Raw genomic sequence first — 16,316 nt, 5'->3', positions numbered from 1 at the left:
ATGCACAAACCCTTGATAGCCACACACAAGGATAAATTATTGCACCTTTCAGTGCTCTAGCAATACATTGGACTCGCAGCCATGTGATTGGTTGGCTTTGGGGCCGGGCGCTATGATAGGCTCATGTTATACTTGAGGGGATAAAATAAAGCGATAGCGAAAGGACACGGCTTTCATAATTAAGATTGTTTGGCAGAATCTGCTAACGGGTACGCCCCCATGAATATCATACTCAAAAAGCGTAGCAAAGCAAATGTTTCCTGAGACATCCAATTGGTTCCTTCATGGAAACATCCAGGCAAAGATGTTTGCAGGCCCTGGCCGCGCGGCTGCACAGCATATCTGATCACAATATATAAAGGGGGGAGATCCATGGAGATAAGAGAATCCGCATGAAAGCAATGGAAGGTTTTAACGGCACTGCTAGCTGATCTGCCAAAGGCTCTTGGGTGGGTGGAAGGGGCGCACTAGCATATCGATTAGCGGCTATGGAACGAACAATGGGAGATATTGATTCCGCCGGGGTTCCTTTATCTCACCCGTCCGTACAAGAGTCGTGTGCCTAGATGGAAGCTACCAACGTGCAAAAGTGACATCTAGCTAGCTCACTGTGTCCTAGATTTGACATTCTCTATCGATCTTTATTTCTATATATCATATTGTTTTAACTTACTAGGAACAGTTACAATCTTCCAAAATTACCATTTCTAACTGTATCCTGCAAGCTACTCGAGACATATTCTTAAAGTTGTAGGCAGAACAGTAGCAATTTTGTGAACCAGAGACATCCATCATGGCGAAAGGCTAAATGCAATGGACATACAAAAGAGATGGTACTACTAGCCTTTCCGGTTAGTTCCTTTTCTATTTTTGGAAATGCGGGTAAGTTCTTAGGACAGATTCCATCAAATAAAAAGTCAAGAGATAACTTTAAAACGAAAAGAAGGCGTGACGGGAATTTAAGCATCAAATGCGGTGCTTTTGTGGGGGGGTCTTTCTGAAAGAATGAGAATCATCATTAGTGATTAATTTTATATTTGATCATTTGCATATTGATTTGATCTTTCTATAGAGCATGATATATCATACTAACAGAGCAGCACCAGATTTTGTTTGTTTTTCAAGTGTAAGAGGACTTGATTAGACTGTACCTGCAGCCTGAAAGATGTAATGTGGCCACCAAGAAGATCGTGGGATCAAATCCCAGAAAGCTCAGACTAACCTACAACAGCCCTTGAGATGCTGGTGGAGGGACTAACAATGACCGGCGACCCACACTGCATTGGAAACTGATGGAGATATCTTCAGACGAAGCTTTAGGTGAGTACCCATCAGGTTCTGACTCGAGTCAAAGACTCTCTGCATGAACCATATAAAATGCCAGCACATTAGAGAAACATAGTTCAGAAATATATAGGGAACATAACCTCTCAAGGACAGGACATATGGCATAATATGATACGGTTTACCTGTAATGAGATCCAGGTAAACATGCACTGAACTTTTCCATCTCAGGCTGAGGCCTCTGATAACTACCCTTTTTTTCCAGCAGTCTGCTCTTTCAGTTTGACGATAAGAAATTGTTGCATAGTGCAATTAAATTCAGAGAACACAGCAATTTTATTCTCCGGTTATCTTCCACCAAATTATGTTCACACTAAGAACCATCACTTAAAATATATGGGGAAACTAACTAAAATTATATACAACAAAGGCATTGCTACATCATCAGTTAAAACAGCAATAATAGGTGTTCTAGACAAATATGCTATTGCATACAGATCGTTAAAATGATAATCAGTTCTCCATACACTCATAATGCCTCCAGGTTTGCAAGCTTTAGCTGTTTATCTACAGTGAAGTGATCTTCCACTGCGATGCATGTAGAGCGCAGCATGTTCGCAAGAAAAGTTGCATTCTCAGCTTCACTTCGATGAATATGATCATGGCAAGGAAGGCCCTCTCCACGAGTCAATTGTTCTGCCCACATGTAGATGCGAGTGGTCAACAACCATAACTTATCGGCGGCAGAGTTTCTAAGGTCATCCCAAATGCTGCTGGAGAGAAAGGAAGGCAGCGTGACGGGCAAATCACTCAGTACGTTTGTTGGATTAACAATGAGAAGTGGCATATAGATACAACAGCTACCACATAGCAGGCCAACAAAACGCAGTGCCTGAAATATTAGAACAAAGAGGTAAGTAAGGCAATGAGTGACCATAAGCAATTCATGTTCATGTTTGGGCTCATGCACTGTCAGGACACATTGCAACTGAACATTTACCGTGGAGGGATGAGCTGTAACACAACCAATGTCTAATGCATCCAAAAGCCACTGCTTCTTTATACCATTGTCAGCAGAGTATACAGCTGCTGCAACCTCAACAAGAACGTTCCACCAGACGCCTGAAACAATATTTGTTTACCTTCAATGGGGGTGGGCAGGAGATAAAGAATGGAAATATAAAGACTGAACACTACTCATAAGCATGGCCCAGCAACAGACAAACAGGAAGTTTCGAAGCACAAGTCAAAGCTGAGGGATGCAGTTGCCGGTTACCATCAGCTGTTGTACTCAGTATGGTAGTCTTTATGTTCCCCAGCTCAAGTGCAGAAATGCAACCAGCAAAACACAACCTTGCCCTGATGATAATCTTCCTTGCCGCATCAACATGTTCTCCTTCACTTAAGGATGTGGTACTGTGCACCTGAAAAGAAAGGTGAACGTTAAAGTTGTGAATAGAAATTACATAGGAAGTATAGAGCTCGCTAAAACAGATAACTAATGCAAAACTATTTCTGAAGAAAAACTAGAGGAGCACCTGTAGCATATCACCCGGCCAACTTTTCTGAGCAACAATGAGACACTTGATAGCAGCAGACCATTCGTCCACGAATTCAGGTTGACCATCATTACAGAGATTCAACAGAGGTAACAAGCATTCGATGCATTTTTTAACATAAGAGAAACTGTCGGTCTCTTCAGAGACCACCTCCATCAGGCACTTACAGATGCCTTTCCAGAAGGACATTCTTAACATGCTTCTCTGCTCAGAAGAGTAATCCAAGTGTGAAGATAAGTGGGAACAGAAGTACACAGCTAAATCCTCGTACAGTTTCTTAGATCTTGAATCAGAGAAGAGCTTCATTAGGTGTGACAAATATTGGAGCAAAACAGACTGCACGTTCATTTCTAATCTCCTGAACCTGGGTAAATCTGTCAGATCATCCAAAAACTGTAGAAGGGGACTGATATGATCGGCATGAGCTAGAGAAAAATATAAGCATTCTTCCCTTAATAATGTAGGATCTCGATGATTGGTTGACTTCTGAGGAATTTGTGCCTCAACTTTCATGCACCGCCGTACTATAACCCCCCAGTCTATAGCTGGCACTCTAGGAGCTTTAGTAAGGCATTTCAAAACTGTTGCAATTGTATTTACTGGCACTACATCACCAGGCTGTAGATAGTAAAATAACGTAAGTCAATAAAAAATGACCATCAAACCAATAATTGCTCGTCTAACTCCACAACCCTATAAATAAAAGATGATTCACACATGACGCCAAACTGTAAACTTGCTTCGCTAGGAAAATATCCATGCACCATGACCCAAATTATCTGTCAACTTCGAACCATCTATGACGTAGATGCAGCTGTTAGATCTTTGCATCAAATACAAGCTTTTGTGTAAGATATGCATGTTATCAAGAGGAATGCAAAAGAAAAAAATGTACATGCCTGTATGGGTATTTGGCATCACCAGCTTTTGTGTTTTCAATGCACATCTTAGCCTCCTATGTAAAGTGCGAGTTGAATAAAGTGTATTCTCTTTTTCTAAAATACTTTCTTTAATAAATGTACAACATAAAAGCCTGATCTTAATAAGTGAGAGCTCAAGTTATTCTTTCAAGAAAGATTCAGATCAAACCTTTTCAAAGTTAAGATCCCTCAGCCAGAGACTTAAGTTCCACACTAAGCTTTCAGCAGAAAAACTTCTTGATTGACTGGAATCAACGGAATTTCTTTGAGAAGAATCATTATCATTAAGACTTTGGTTCTCTAATAACCACCTACTTCTAAGAAATGATACAGCCCATGCAGCATAATTCCGTACGTGATTATCCTCTGCGTCCTTGGCAAGAAGAAAAATTTCCTGAACCATTGACGTTGAAAGAGTCTCGCCAACAGGACTTGTAAGTAGAGGACCTCGCACCAAAGTTGACTCCTGTGCCCATAAAAAAGATTACTCTAACACTACAGAAAAGTAAATAGTTAGGGTATGCGGGCAAGGGGAGAAACCTTCTCATGCTTTATCTGTGAATTCATTGATTGCCAACCAATCCCAGTGAGGTCTCCAGCACCTGCACCAAAAGCATTGACAGCACCAAACATGCCTCCCAAATGGACAAGAGGAGGATAAGGATGGGTGTATATATATTTAAGACTGTCAAGAAACTTCTTAACATCAGCAAATTTCATGGCATGCACCCCATCATTCAATATGCCAGACAGCAAAGATCCAGCACCGATACAGATAGCCATCAATAAATTCTGAAAGACAGTTCCAGATTTCTTGAGGTTCAGGAGTTCAGTAGCTAAAGAAGTGTAGCGATTGAACAGAGCATCCAAATCATCATTCAGTAACTCCACTCTCTGGCAAAATGCTATCACAGATGGCAGAGCAAGGCAAGAGCCCATACACAGGGATACTGAATTTACTTCATCAAATAGCACAGAGCTTGAATCAACATCTGGTATCCATGATATCAATATGTTCTTGATTTCAATAACGTCTTCATAAGCTCCAAGCCTATACAGAGCAACAACAGAGTTTCCCAGACCAAGAACAAGTCCCGCAATAGCCCAAGGATCATCATCTAAGCTGTCATAATTTTCTTCCATTCCTTCCATGGAGAATGTTCCACAAATACTTAGTTTCTTGAGAGAATGACATGAGGATGGACATAGTTTAACTAATGAAGCAGTCAGAGTGTGAAGAACTTCTTTAACTGATGCACGTTCGTTGAATTGTGTAGTTGCTTCTAAGTCTGAATCAGATGTACTATCTGCTCTGGTTAGAAGACCTTGGGAAGCATAACCTAATCCCAGTCCACAAGCTCCTTTTACAAGATAACTATCAGCATTTGAGATAACCTGGATGCAAAAGGGCATAATACATGGTGAGAAACTTATAACATATACTCCCTCCAATCCAAAATAAGTGTCACGGTTTTAGTTCAATTTTAGTTCAAATTTGAACTAAAACCACGACAGTTATTTTGGATCGGAAGGAGTACTCATTATATCAAATAATAATATTCCAATAAAGCATGTCAAAAGGAGATGCCATCAACTGCAGCAAGTGGCAGCATGATCATTGAATGAACATATACTAGGCATTGTTTGCTGCATGAAGCAAGGCACCATAAGCTCCTAACAGTACAGTGAAGCTGGCTGGAAGCTATATTTATAGGTAGTACTAGCAACCGCCAAGCAATCTTTCACAAAAACATGTCTGGCAGCAAGGCATGCGAGTGACATGTGTGTCGGTAACATTGAATGTTTGTGTTTGAAAGTAAATCAAGAAAAATGGTTCTTGGTATCTAGTTATATATTACATCCGTCCCAAATTAGTTGTCTTGGATTTTTCTACATACGGATGTACCTAACACTAAAATGTGTCTAGATACATCTGTATCTAGACAAATCTGAGACAACTAATTCAAGACAGAGGGAGTACTTTTTAGAAAGGAATAATCAACCTAGTACAAAAAAGTTGAAATATCATGGAGAGCAAAATCATGTACCTCAAAGAGTCCATCAATAACCTGAAGCTTGCTTTTTTTGTCCGTGGGGTGAAAACAATTGAATATAAATCCCAAAGAGATAGCTGCAGACCACTGTTGGTGCTCATGCTCATATTGCAGTAACCATTTCAAAAGAAAATCAGATGCAGATGTGATTACTAGATGGGCAGTCGGAGGAACTACCTGCCAATAAGACAAGATGACAGCAATTACATCAAAATCGAGAACCACTCAGGAACACACCAGAGATACCGCAGAGATACAGACTGTATTCTTCAATGCTAGAAGGCTAAAAGTGAGCCAATAATAGTAATGCTACGAATATATACTTAAGTCAGATGTTAGTTTCTGTGTGTCGGGTGTATTTATAGAGTTGTGTTTTCCGTATGTTTAGCTGAGCCGTGAATGCTAGAGAAATTAAAACTTGTTCACATATTGCTAGAGGAGCACACACAAAAATAGAGCAGCCCGGTGCACGTAGCTCCTGCTTGCGCAGGGTCCGGGTCTTGAAGTGTATATGTGGATTGTCTAGACCTTTCCATCAGTTCAGATTTTTGGGTGCGTTGGCTAGTGCATGAAACTTAACACCAAGGACGGTCTGACCACTTTGGGTCTTTTGTACGCAGTCTACCCTACATTTCTGCAAGAGGCTGTTTCCAGAACTCGAACCCGTGACCTCATGGTCACAAGGCTCCCCTTCGCTAGAGGAACACACAAGAAAAATCCAAATTAGAAGGGCATGAAGGAAATAGAGTGAAACTCTGGTTAAATCAATTAGAACGGGGAGTAACCATGAGTACCAGCCATATGCACACCATAAAAACTGTGGCATCTGTAAACACCAGTGGCTTTTGTATTTTTTTGGTAAAGAAGTGTAGATAGATAGAGTTAAAGGCTTAAAAACCGTAAACATAGAGACAAGAGCCCTCATATTGCATGGTTGAATAAATTGCAAAGGTTAAAAATCCTGAATCCTGCATCCAGCAATGATGAGTGCATTCAATATTCGAGGCATGAGCTACTGCATCCATATCTTAACTAGCCACATGGCATTGAAGGAGAGACAATTAAAAAACGCATGGCACTAAAATCATCAGAAGTACATCATACTGCTACAATCATAATCACACTTGAGAATGACTAAAATATCAACTAAAAAAACCTTACCAAGCACAGCGCTCCAATTGCAAGAGTAATGTTAACAGCAACTCTAGGATTAGATACAGGAACGCACTTGCACAATATCTGCAATCACAATTAGGAAAACTTAGGGGAAAATTATCATTAACAGGGAAACGAAGCTAACTTTGTTCATGAAAGTAAAAGGAGGAAAAGGAAGATAGCAAGATGGAAGGATGGATCCATGTGATAGTAAAATCCTGGTAATTTACACCTAAATGGACAAAATCATATTTAGCCTATGTCAAAATAACAATCATAATCCATAGTTTGTGGGATGACTCTTTTGAGTAAGCATGTTGCCGATAAAAAGTTTTAAAGTAAACACTAGATTATTATTTGAGTAAGCAGCAGCCATAACATTTACTGATGTACCTCAAAACCTGCATACATACATAGAGAGAGTTGTTAGAAAATTCCAAAAAACTATGTTCTTTTATTTGCATCAGCGCCCCATCATCTAAACTGGCACTTTATTAGTAGCATTTGTGGCAAGTTCTGATAAAGGTTTTCTTGAACAAAGACAATCTATAAAATTGAATGAATAACTAAGACATGTACGCACCTTAAAAATATCGTTAGCTGCTTTTAAAGGTTTATTCAACTTTGAAGATTCTTTAGTGTCAAGCAAAGTTACAGCTGCCTGCATCCAATGGGAGACAAATGATTTCCATGAATGCAAAGCAAGAAGAGCTACCACAATGTTTCTTGATATAAACATAGATTCAGCCATCTCCATTAATGCCTGCTCATATGCAGCATGTACTCTAGACAAACCCTGCGAATAAAAAAATGTAACTGATCGGTATAGTATAGAAGGACACACGTTTTGGCAATTATAGATGAAAACATGCAACTTCAAAGATGCTACCTTAGATTTTCCTTCACGAAGGATGTCCTCTGAGGAAAACTTGATGGTTAAAAGAGCTGCACCAGGCAACCGATGGTGTGCGGATTTTTCTACAATATGAAAAGTTTAGCCGATTAAAAGCTGAAGCTACCATCACAATGCATTAAACATAGAACAGAACAAATTATATATATTTTCATATTTAACATAAAAAGGAGCATTTTAAGAAACAGGATAGTGGACAAAATATCAAATAACTTCTCAAATTACATATGTTTAACTCATTTGCATATGACGAGCATACCTTTAAACACGGACTGAGGGAGAACATCCAATAACTTCTCAAATTTGTGCACCGTGGTTCTTTTATCTGTGGTCACTCTACGGCGGTTTCTGGATGTGTAGGGAAAAACCTCAGTTAAGGATGTACATGAGCATCTGAACTGGGTAATTTCAGAAAATATACTAACATGTGCTCAAATTTGATAATCTCGACTTGAAAGTTCTCCATAGCTTTGAGAACTTCCAGATTATGTTCATTAGTAAAGCACTCATAGTTTCTCCTCCAGAAATCAGGAATAGAATCTTGAATAAGTGAGATCTGAAAATACCAACCAAAAATTAAGAGAACGTGCAGAAGCTTTGCATATCTTTTCATTAAGTAGAGAAGCTAACTTATAGTTACAAGAGATACAACACATGGGTAATTTACCAAAAGAAACACGCAGAATACCAAATGTAAGAAGTAAACGGAATGCAATTTTTGGTCAAAGTATTACAAATATGGAGATGCAGACAATAACACAACAAAGTGCAGCAGAACCTTGTAGTGGGACAATGAATGAAAAGCAGTTCCTCTTGCTTTAATCCAAAGATGATCAGCTTCGGCGTTATTTTTCTTGTATGTACCAATGCTCCACAATGTTTGTATCAAGTTCTTTGATGTTTCAGAATATGCTTCAGCATCCATTGCTCCCCATCTCAACAAAATGCATAAGCTGAAGGAAAGGGAGATAAGAGTCAGACCAAACTAAACTGGTGTGCACATAAGCACATTTGTATTAAATGCATCATTCCAGTGGCCTTACCCATTTGAAACCATGGGATCAATTGAATAATCTTTCAGCTCCTTTGATATAACTTTCCAGGCAGTATAAAAATCTGCATGCATATGAGCTGCTTGCCTCAGAAGTGAAGTTCAGAAGACATGAGTTCTTAAGATTTAACCATACTCTTTGCTAGCTTTCAGATGACATGACTTCATATAACATCGATATTTCAAGAGGTCGACAATCTAATGTACTGAGTGACAATCAACTTACCCACGATGTCCGCCTCACAGAGATAGGAGAGGCTCTCCAGGCCAAGAGCTTGAACTACAGAATCACGGCTCTCAATACAAGACTACAAGGAAGTGTTAGAACGCGGACCAAGTCAAGAAAGAATGCATGATGAGCCAAGAAAGATGACGGAAATACACACCGAGACAGATAATATGAGATCGACACCTCTATCTGGGTTCTGCTTGCAAACATCACGCACTGATGCAGCAATACTTGTGAAAACTTCTCTATCAGTAGTGAAACTGGAAAATGTTTCAGGATCCAGAACTCCCTATTTCAGAAAGCGGAAATTAGTGATGATCTTGTAATTCTAACAGTGAACCAGTGATACAAGAAAATTACAGATTGGCAAACTTTCATTAATCATATGGTATGCGTCTTCAAGAACATTACATGAAATGTTTGCTTAAAATTCAAGAATGGAGAAGAGCTTCTCTTATTTTATTTACATAGCAGGTTTTAGCTAACTATTTGACTTTTTCGTAACTTAAACTCTAGGGAAAGGTGACGTGATGATCCACTCATCAGTCTCGATTGGACTGTGTTTTGAATTCAAGCGACATAAAGGCATAAAGTTATCACTCTAGCCATTCAGAACTGCTTCAGAAACATATGGTATGCATAAGTTTCAATATTTCATAACATAAACACTCAAAAGCGATGTATTAATGCTTTTGATAGCGGCAAAACAAGATTCTAATATTTAACTTATTATGTGCCCTTACTTGTAAGTTTGGAAATGCCCAATCTGTGATAATCCATATCTTGCAAAGCAATCGAACAGCAATAGCATACAGAGTCCTGTGTGTTACCATGCAGAAGTAACACGATGATATATTAAAATGAATATCATGTAATAGGAAATAAATAACATTGCGTCAGCACATACTGTTATGATAGTAATCCTAATTCCCCACTACCTCTATTATCTTAACATGCACAGTTGCACACATGCCACCTCATCAAAGGCCCACCACAACATAGATGAGAAAAAGTTTGCCATTATTAGTTGATCCCATGCACACATCCCACCTCACTACACATGCCACCTCATCAAAAGTCCACTCAACAAGCATGGTAAATTTTCTCCATTATATTATGCCATTTATATCCAAAAATATTTTTCAACTACACAATAATCAAATACAATATATAATATGTACTCCCTCTGTCCCGAATTACTTGTCGTAGAAATGAATAAAAATGGATGTATCTAGAACAAAAATACGTCTACATACAACCATCTCTCCGACAAGTATTTTAGGACGGAGGGAGTATTTTTAGCTTTAGTTCATATATTAGTAATTCAAGTATTCATGTTTCATACAATCAAATACCCGAAATATACTGCGGTCGATTCGTGCAGCAACGTACAGGGTATTCTCTAGTAGTTGTATGTCGACAAGTAAAAACTTAAAAAATATCAAGATAAAAGTTTAAAATAAGACACATGCATTAGCACCCAGGGCTTCTTTTAAAATAAGACATATGCGGAGGCTGAGCCTCAAATGCGGATGGGCGAGCTCCCAGACATGCGCTCTAGCTAACCGAGCACTACTCAGTTCTCCATCAAGACAAAAGTTTCTTGTATTCAAAAGTATTAACATTTATTAAAGGCAACCAACAATCATATTTTACCCTCTTCAAAATATCACTTCTGAATTAAAAATAGAATTGTGAATAAGATATTTATTTTCCTGATATATATTGGACAGGCTCCCAAAAACCATATATTATATCTTGGTAAGTTGTTGATGACTTGTTACTGCATGCAGAATAGTCACAAGCTCTGTATTTAAAAATTGCACGTCATTTTCTGGTTATGCGCTAAAAACAATGATGACATGTTCACACTGTCAGCTGCTTCTTAATTTTTCTGAAACTGCCCAATCCGTGTTGGAAATGAGTTGGTTCCTGCTGTATGCATGATCACGTATGTTGCTCTGTTTCTTATTATATGAAGAGGATTTGTGGACAATTTTTCAAAAATCAGAAAAGGGTGAAAACAAAGTATATGCGCTCCACGTCAGAACAGGACAAGCCAGCTAAAACAAGCAAATACAAAAAATAACAGGAAACTTGAGTTGAGCCCACTGATGTCGAAATTGGATGAAGAATCGAGGTACTTACGATTTTGCATCCTTTTTAAGCATTGGTGATATCAATTGCAGAGCAAGTGGAAGCACAAAACCATGTGTAGCAAGTGATGGCAACGACTCAAGCAAACTGAGCTGCAAATGATATAGCAAAAATAAATGTCAAGTACATTCCTCTGCTTGCAGTTATTCTGTTTATTAGATACTGATATGAATCGAGATACACGTTGGGGTAACTAGCGTGCACAAGATGGCCAGACAGCATGGCAGAAAGGCGGGGGAGTGGGGCAGCAGAAAGAGGAGACCATAGAATAGGTTAATGAACTTTAGATGGATTCTTTCTTGAGTAATTTATAACAGATACATGGCTATCTTTTTCAAAGGGTTGACTAGAGTTAGCCACTAAATACAGTCTATACCTCTAAGGAAATTAATCATACTATGTTATACGAACATATCCAAGTAAATAAAACAAACTGACAGCAAAAATAATTATTCCATACTCCATTTTTGAACTAATGATACAGAAGTCAGCCCTCGGAACGGGACTGCGTGATTGCTGCAGCAACCTATTATGAAGGATGCCGACGCTACCCCTACATTAAGGATGGTATTTCTCACTCCTGATGTCCAGATTCTATGGTGTTCACAGCTGTGGCTTCCCTATTTTCAACATTTAATTAGATAGTGAAGATCGGTGTCGGTCTAATCTAAGTAGTGTGATAAGGATTTGCATCTTTTTAATTTATTTATTTAAGAATTCATGTAATCATAAAACACTAGCGCACAAATAAAGGGCAAAGATGAAATTACAGCACTGACCAAGCTATTTGCTGAGAGGTTATCATTGCTGTACATAATCTTGCAATAGAAGAGGATAACTAGCAACAGCGGCATTCCCAGTTTCGAATCTGATGCACCAAGATTACCCAAGGAACGAGCAGCAGAAGTACCAAGTTTTGGGTGCATTACCAAAACAGATACTACAGAGCTTACAAGCGATGATATTGGTGCTGCAAGTAATTAGACAGAGTGAGTTCCATACCTGTTTTACGGATTACACAAAGCAAAACCACAAGGCAATATGTAAAAGTACAAGTACATTCTTCGACCTGATGACATCGTTTTTGAAGATGAGCCATCCAGTGTAAGCTTTTCTCTGGCAAGGACTGACAGATACTCGTTTATTTGGTCTGTCCAATAATTAGCTTCTGAATAGTTTGCAGCTGACTCCGGCAATCCCTTGCAAATTGCATACTTCGTAAAAAAGAAACCTGAAGATGACTGCAACTGGAAAGCAGAATTAATACTATCGTATATATGAGCTACAAACGCATAATGAACCAGCTATGAAATCAAAGTGGCATTTCTTGCAAGAGAAGTTGAGTGCATAAGGAGCAAACAATGGGTAGACCTATGCCCACATGAAAACATCATTTTCTCTCTTCCAGATTTGGAAACAGGGCCAATATCTGCGTGAATATTTACTCAGTATAACACTAGCATATAGGGGTACACAACATATGTTATTAACAGAAATAGGTTGCATGCAAATATGACTTGACCAATTGTGAAACAGACATGATAAGCAAACTGCTATGCTGATCCAAGGTTGGCTGCACGCTCTGAGCTCTAGGGATACCATTCAGTTTGTGACACCCTCAGAACAAAGCAGAACTCTCTTTATGGACTGGGTCTATGTCTATGTATTTGGTAAAGTAATGACTAGTAATTACGTTGGGTGATGCCGGTGCCGGATATGGTTCTAAATCTAAAAATGTTATAGAACATTATACTCAAGTTTTAAAACTATTGCAGAATAAACAAAGCTCTAACATGCCACATCAGCAGTTCAATTGTTGAAGACGCGAAGTGTAGAATTCCCATCTTCTGGTGACTCTTGTCAATACAAATATTTCAACTAGGTGCACAAGGAACAAAAAGGTATGTGATCATCTCTATCTCTCCACTAGGTGCTTTACACAAAAGGGGGAAAACAAGCAGAGTTGCAGCATAGCAAAAAAATAAGGGGTAAAACATCACCTGAGACCATAGATGATGTACAAGTTTAGGAAGGATAAAGGTAGGTCTGCTTATGTGGTGGACCATTGAAATGTCTCGTTTCTCTGATGAACAAGAAGCAGGTAACTCCAAAACAAGCAAGCTAAATCTTGACAGCACATGGGATGCCACTGCTTTAACAGATCTCGATGGAGAAATAACGAGGTTGATAACTGGCAGAACACAGAGAAGCTCCTCACTAAAGTGGTGTACCACTTCATTTGTTTTGACCGCTGCAAGCAAAAAACATCAAGTATTATGAGGAGCCAAGTTTTTAGTGTCTGCATAACATGAAAGAAAACCAAATTAAAAATTTAAGTTATAGGTTGCAAAAGAGAGGGGGAAAGGGGATTACAAAAAATTAGGAATGTACCATTTTCATGTCTCCATTCAATCAAGAAGGCCAGAAATTTCAATCCAGCCAGTTGCTCAGATTCAAACTCCAGCGCACCGAGAATGCAAGAAAGAGAACTGAGAACACCAGAAATTTCAGGAAGATAGCATAACCCAAGGTCCTTTTGCACCGAAAACAAATATTTTGATAATTGAAGAACTGCACAAGACATTCCCAGAAGTTGGTGATGAAGTGAACATTGCGACAAAAGTATTTCTAGCAACTCCACACTACTTGCTTGGGCATCATAGGCTGGCTGTTAAAAGAAGCAAGTTATAGCACAAGTATGATGCATTGCTGATACATACGAATTATATAAGCATTTGAACTGAAGAAACTAAAGAAAGAAAATTGACCCTAGAAGGCTATAACTAACTGGTCAGTTGCCTGACTGGCTTCCTACCTCAATTCCACCAATGGATGATGAAACATAGAGGAGGCTCATGTGTAATTCAATGTTAGGTAAGTGCAGCACCATACTAATCAGTATACTAGGCAGTTAACCTCCAGTATGAACGAACTATGCCCAGGTGTATTCCATTAACGATTGTATAAATATATAAAATTAGCTCACCAAGCATTTCCATAACTCTTAGGTTATAGTTGACAAAAGATTTCTAAAAGTCAGGAGCAAACTGTTTGGTTCTTAGAATATGAATTTCCTGAGTATCTAATTCATAACCAACATGACTGCATTTTAAATATCAACAAGACAGGGATACAATTATTTACACAAAATAAGCAGATAGAACATAGAAGAGCAGTACCCTTTGAGCATGAGCTAACTTCCTCAGTAATATCACGTACGCATCGACCAAGCACTCCACAGAACTAAGCCAGAGCCGCCCTTCCTGAAGAAAAAGAAATGCAGGCAACATTATGTGCAGAGTAAGATAATTTCCCCCTTTGAGGCTTTGACAATTACAAAATACACTGTCAAATACATTCCCAGTTATGCACAATCAGCTACATGAACTTCATGCTTTTTACCGCATTGTGCACTATCTACTAAAACCGACTATAAACAATAACATTAACATCCATAGGAACAGGAATCGTAACACCCACAATCACTTGTGCCACAACAATCATTGCTCGAACACAAACGAAATGCAAAACGACTGGGGTGTTGTTTATGCGCCCTAGATTCCTCCACAGTACCAACAACTGCATTCCCCAGAAAAAAGAATACCACCATCGATGAGGGAATAGACCGAAACACATACCTCCCCATCCCCGCGGCCGAAATGCAGCAAGCTCTCGCCGAGCAATTTCAGCACTGGGACTGCCCCGCCCGATTTACCCGCTGCAGTGGCCGCTGCGGCAAGCGCGCCTATCAAATCCCTCGCGAACGCGGCGTCCCCCTTCCTCACCACGGCAAACATCACGAACGGCCTCAGGAACCCCACCACGCCGTCGACCCCCTCGGCGACCATCCTGGCCGCCTGCCGCGACAGCTCCGCGCGCGCGCCGTCAGCAGCCGACGCGAGAGCCTGGACGAAGGGGTGGTTGTGGGGCGGGAAGCGTGAGCCAGCGGGGCCCGAGCGGAGGACGCAGGAAACGAGCGCGGCTACGGCCTTGACGAGGCATGAGGCCAGGCGGGGAGACGGGGAAGCGGAGAGGGATGCGATGAGGAACGGGAGGGCCTCGTCGGGGGCGAGGAGGTCGGTGCGGGAGACCGCGAGGCGGGCGAGGGACGCGGAGGCGTAGGCGGCGACAGCGGCGTGCGGGGAAGCGAGGAGGGAGGAGATGCCGTCGTGGGCGGCCGCGGGGAGAGGAGGGGACAGCGTGAGGAGATGGCGGAAGAAGGCCGCGACGGCGTGGCGCTGGAGCGTGGGGTCCGGGACCCGGGTGCGGTCGACGAGGCGGGAGAAGGCCGCGGCGCCGGACGAGGCGGAGGCCATGGCGATGCGGTGGCCGGAGACGGAGATGGCTGTGGACTACTGGACTGTTGGGAGACTAGGAGTAAAAGCTACTCATACCAGGCCGATCGAGTCTTCGAGATGAGATGGGCTAAATTGTTTTTTCTTGTTTTTTTTAGTGAAAGATGGGCTAACTGTTGCGGCGTCCTACCAGGCGCCGGTGAAGAAGGATAAGAAGAAGAAAGGCTAATCCCTTCCCGGAATACTATTGCGTTTCCCTCAAGTTAGGGTTTTGTTCCTCCGAGGCGATCCGCCGCCTCCTGGAGTTCTGGTTGTCCCTGTCGCCGCCGATCAACCTCCCCCGCAGCTTTCGCCGATCTTTCCACGCTCTTCGTTGGGGGACGGGCTGGCTTCGGAGGAGCGGGGCGTTCTTAGGGTTCCCCTTGTCCAACCCGATACGATCTCAATCGGGTGAGATTGCAACATGGCTTCTGCCGAAAACCCTAGCGCTACGGGGGTCAGCGAGGTAGAGAAGATGATGCAAGAGTTTGGGACTTGGATGATGTAGTTCTCGATGAGGTCGATATTCCTGAAGATGCGGCTAGATGGGTTGCTATTGCGCGGGTGAACTCGGTCAAGACCTATAGTCAAACGTGGTTCTATCGCAATATGCGATCTGCTTGGGACCTTGCTCAAGAGGTGAAGTTTAAGCCTCTGGAA

The 16,316-nt window shown here is 40.8% G+C and overlaps 1 protein-coding gene across 2 annotated transcripts; it reads right to left on the bottom strand.

The window, feature by feature from the left end:
• Positions 1-1,601: 1,601 nt before the first annotated feature.
• LOC119274928 (protein RST1-like) lies at positions 1,602-15,708 on the bottom strand. 2 transcript variants are annotated; one of them, XM_037555689.1, is made up of 24 exons: positions 14,961-15,708; positions 14,502-14,585; positions 13,714-13,990; positions 13,323-13,573; positions 12,392-12,569; positions 12,102-12,292; positions 11,314-11,414; positions 9,909-9,984; positions 9,323-9,454; positions 9,163-9,244; positions 8,929-9,001; positions 8,664-8,838; positions 8,311-8,441; positions 8,145-8,233; positions 7,862-7,950; positions 7,556-7,768; positions 6,979-7,056; positions 5,812-5,994; positions 4,304-5,158; positions 3,933-4,229; positions 2,823-3,461; positions 2,561-2,708; positions 2,285-2,406; positions 1,602-2,176 (listed from the first exon to the last, which is right to left on the bottom strand). In XM_037555689.1, the coding sequence occupies exons 1-24, from the start codon at positions 15,636-15,638 to the stop codon at positions 1,814-1,816; spliced, it is 5,505 nt and encodes a 1,834-aa protein (XP_037411586.1). In that variant the 5' UTR covers positions 15,639-15,708; the 3' UTR covers positions 1,602-1,813. The 2 variants fall into 2 exon arrangements, with proteins under 2 accessions (XP_037411586.1, XP_037411587.1); XM_037555690.1 differs by having other exon boundaries at positions 12,392-12,563; positions 14,961-15,707.
• Positions 15,709-16,316: the final 608 nt, after the last annotated feature.

This window comes from Triticum dicoccoides, chromosome 3B (genome assembly GCF_002162155.2).
Source record: "Triticum dicoccoides isolate Atlit2015 ecotype Zavitan chromosome 3B, WEW_v2.0, whole genome shotgun sequence".
In the NCBI taxonomy this organism is placed as follows: domain Eukaryota; kingdom Viridiplantae; phylum Streptophyta; class Magnoliopsida; order Poales; family Poaceae; genus Triticum; species Triticum dicoccoides.
This window is presented reverse-complemented; position numbering and strand designations above follow the sequence as displayed.

Excerpts from the sequence above, each read along its gene's own strand:
- LOC119274928 (XM_037555689.1), bottom strand. The coding sequence starts at position 15,638 with ATGGCCTCCGCCTCGTCCGGCGCCGCGGCCTTCTCCCGCCTCGTCGAC. Across the intron at positions 7,951-8,144 it reads CCCTCAGTCCGTGTTTAAAG|AAAAATCCGCACACCATCGG; the intron begins GTATGCTCGTCA and ends TTCATATTGTAG. Across the intron at positions 2,177-2,284 it reads TTACAGCTCATCCCTCCACG|GCACTGCGTTTTGTTGGCCT; the intron begins GTAAATGTTCAG and ends CTAATATTTCAG.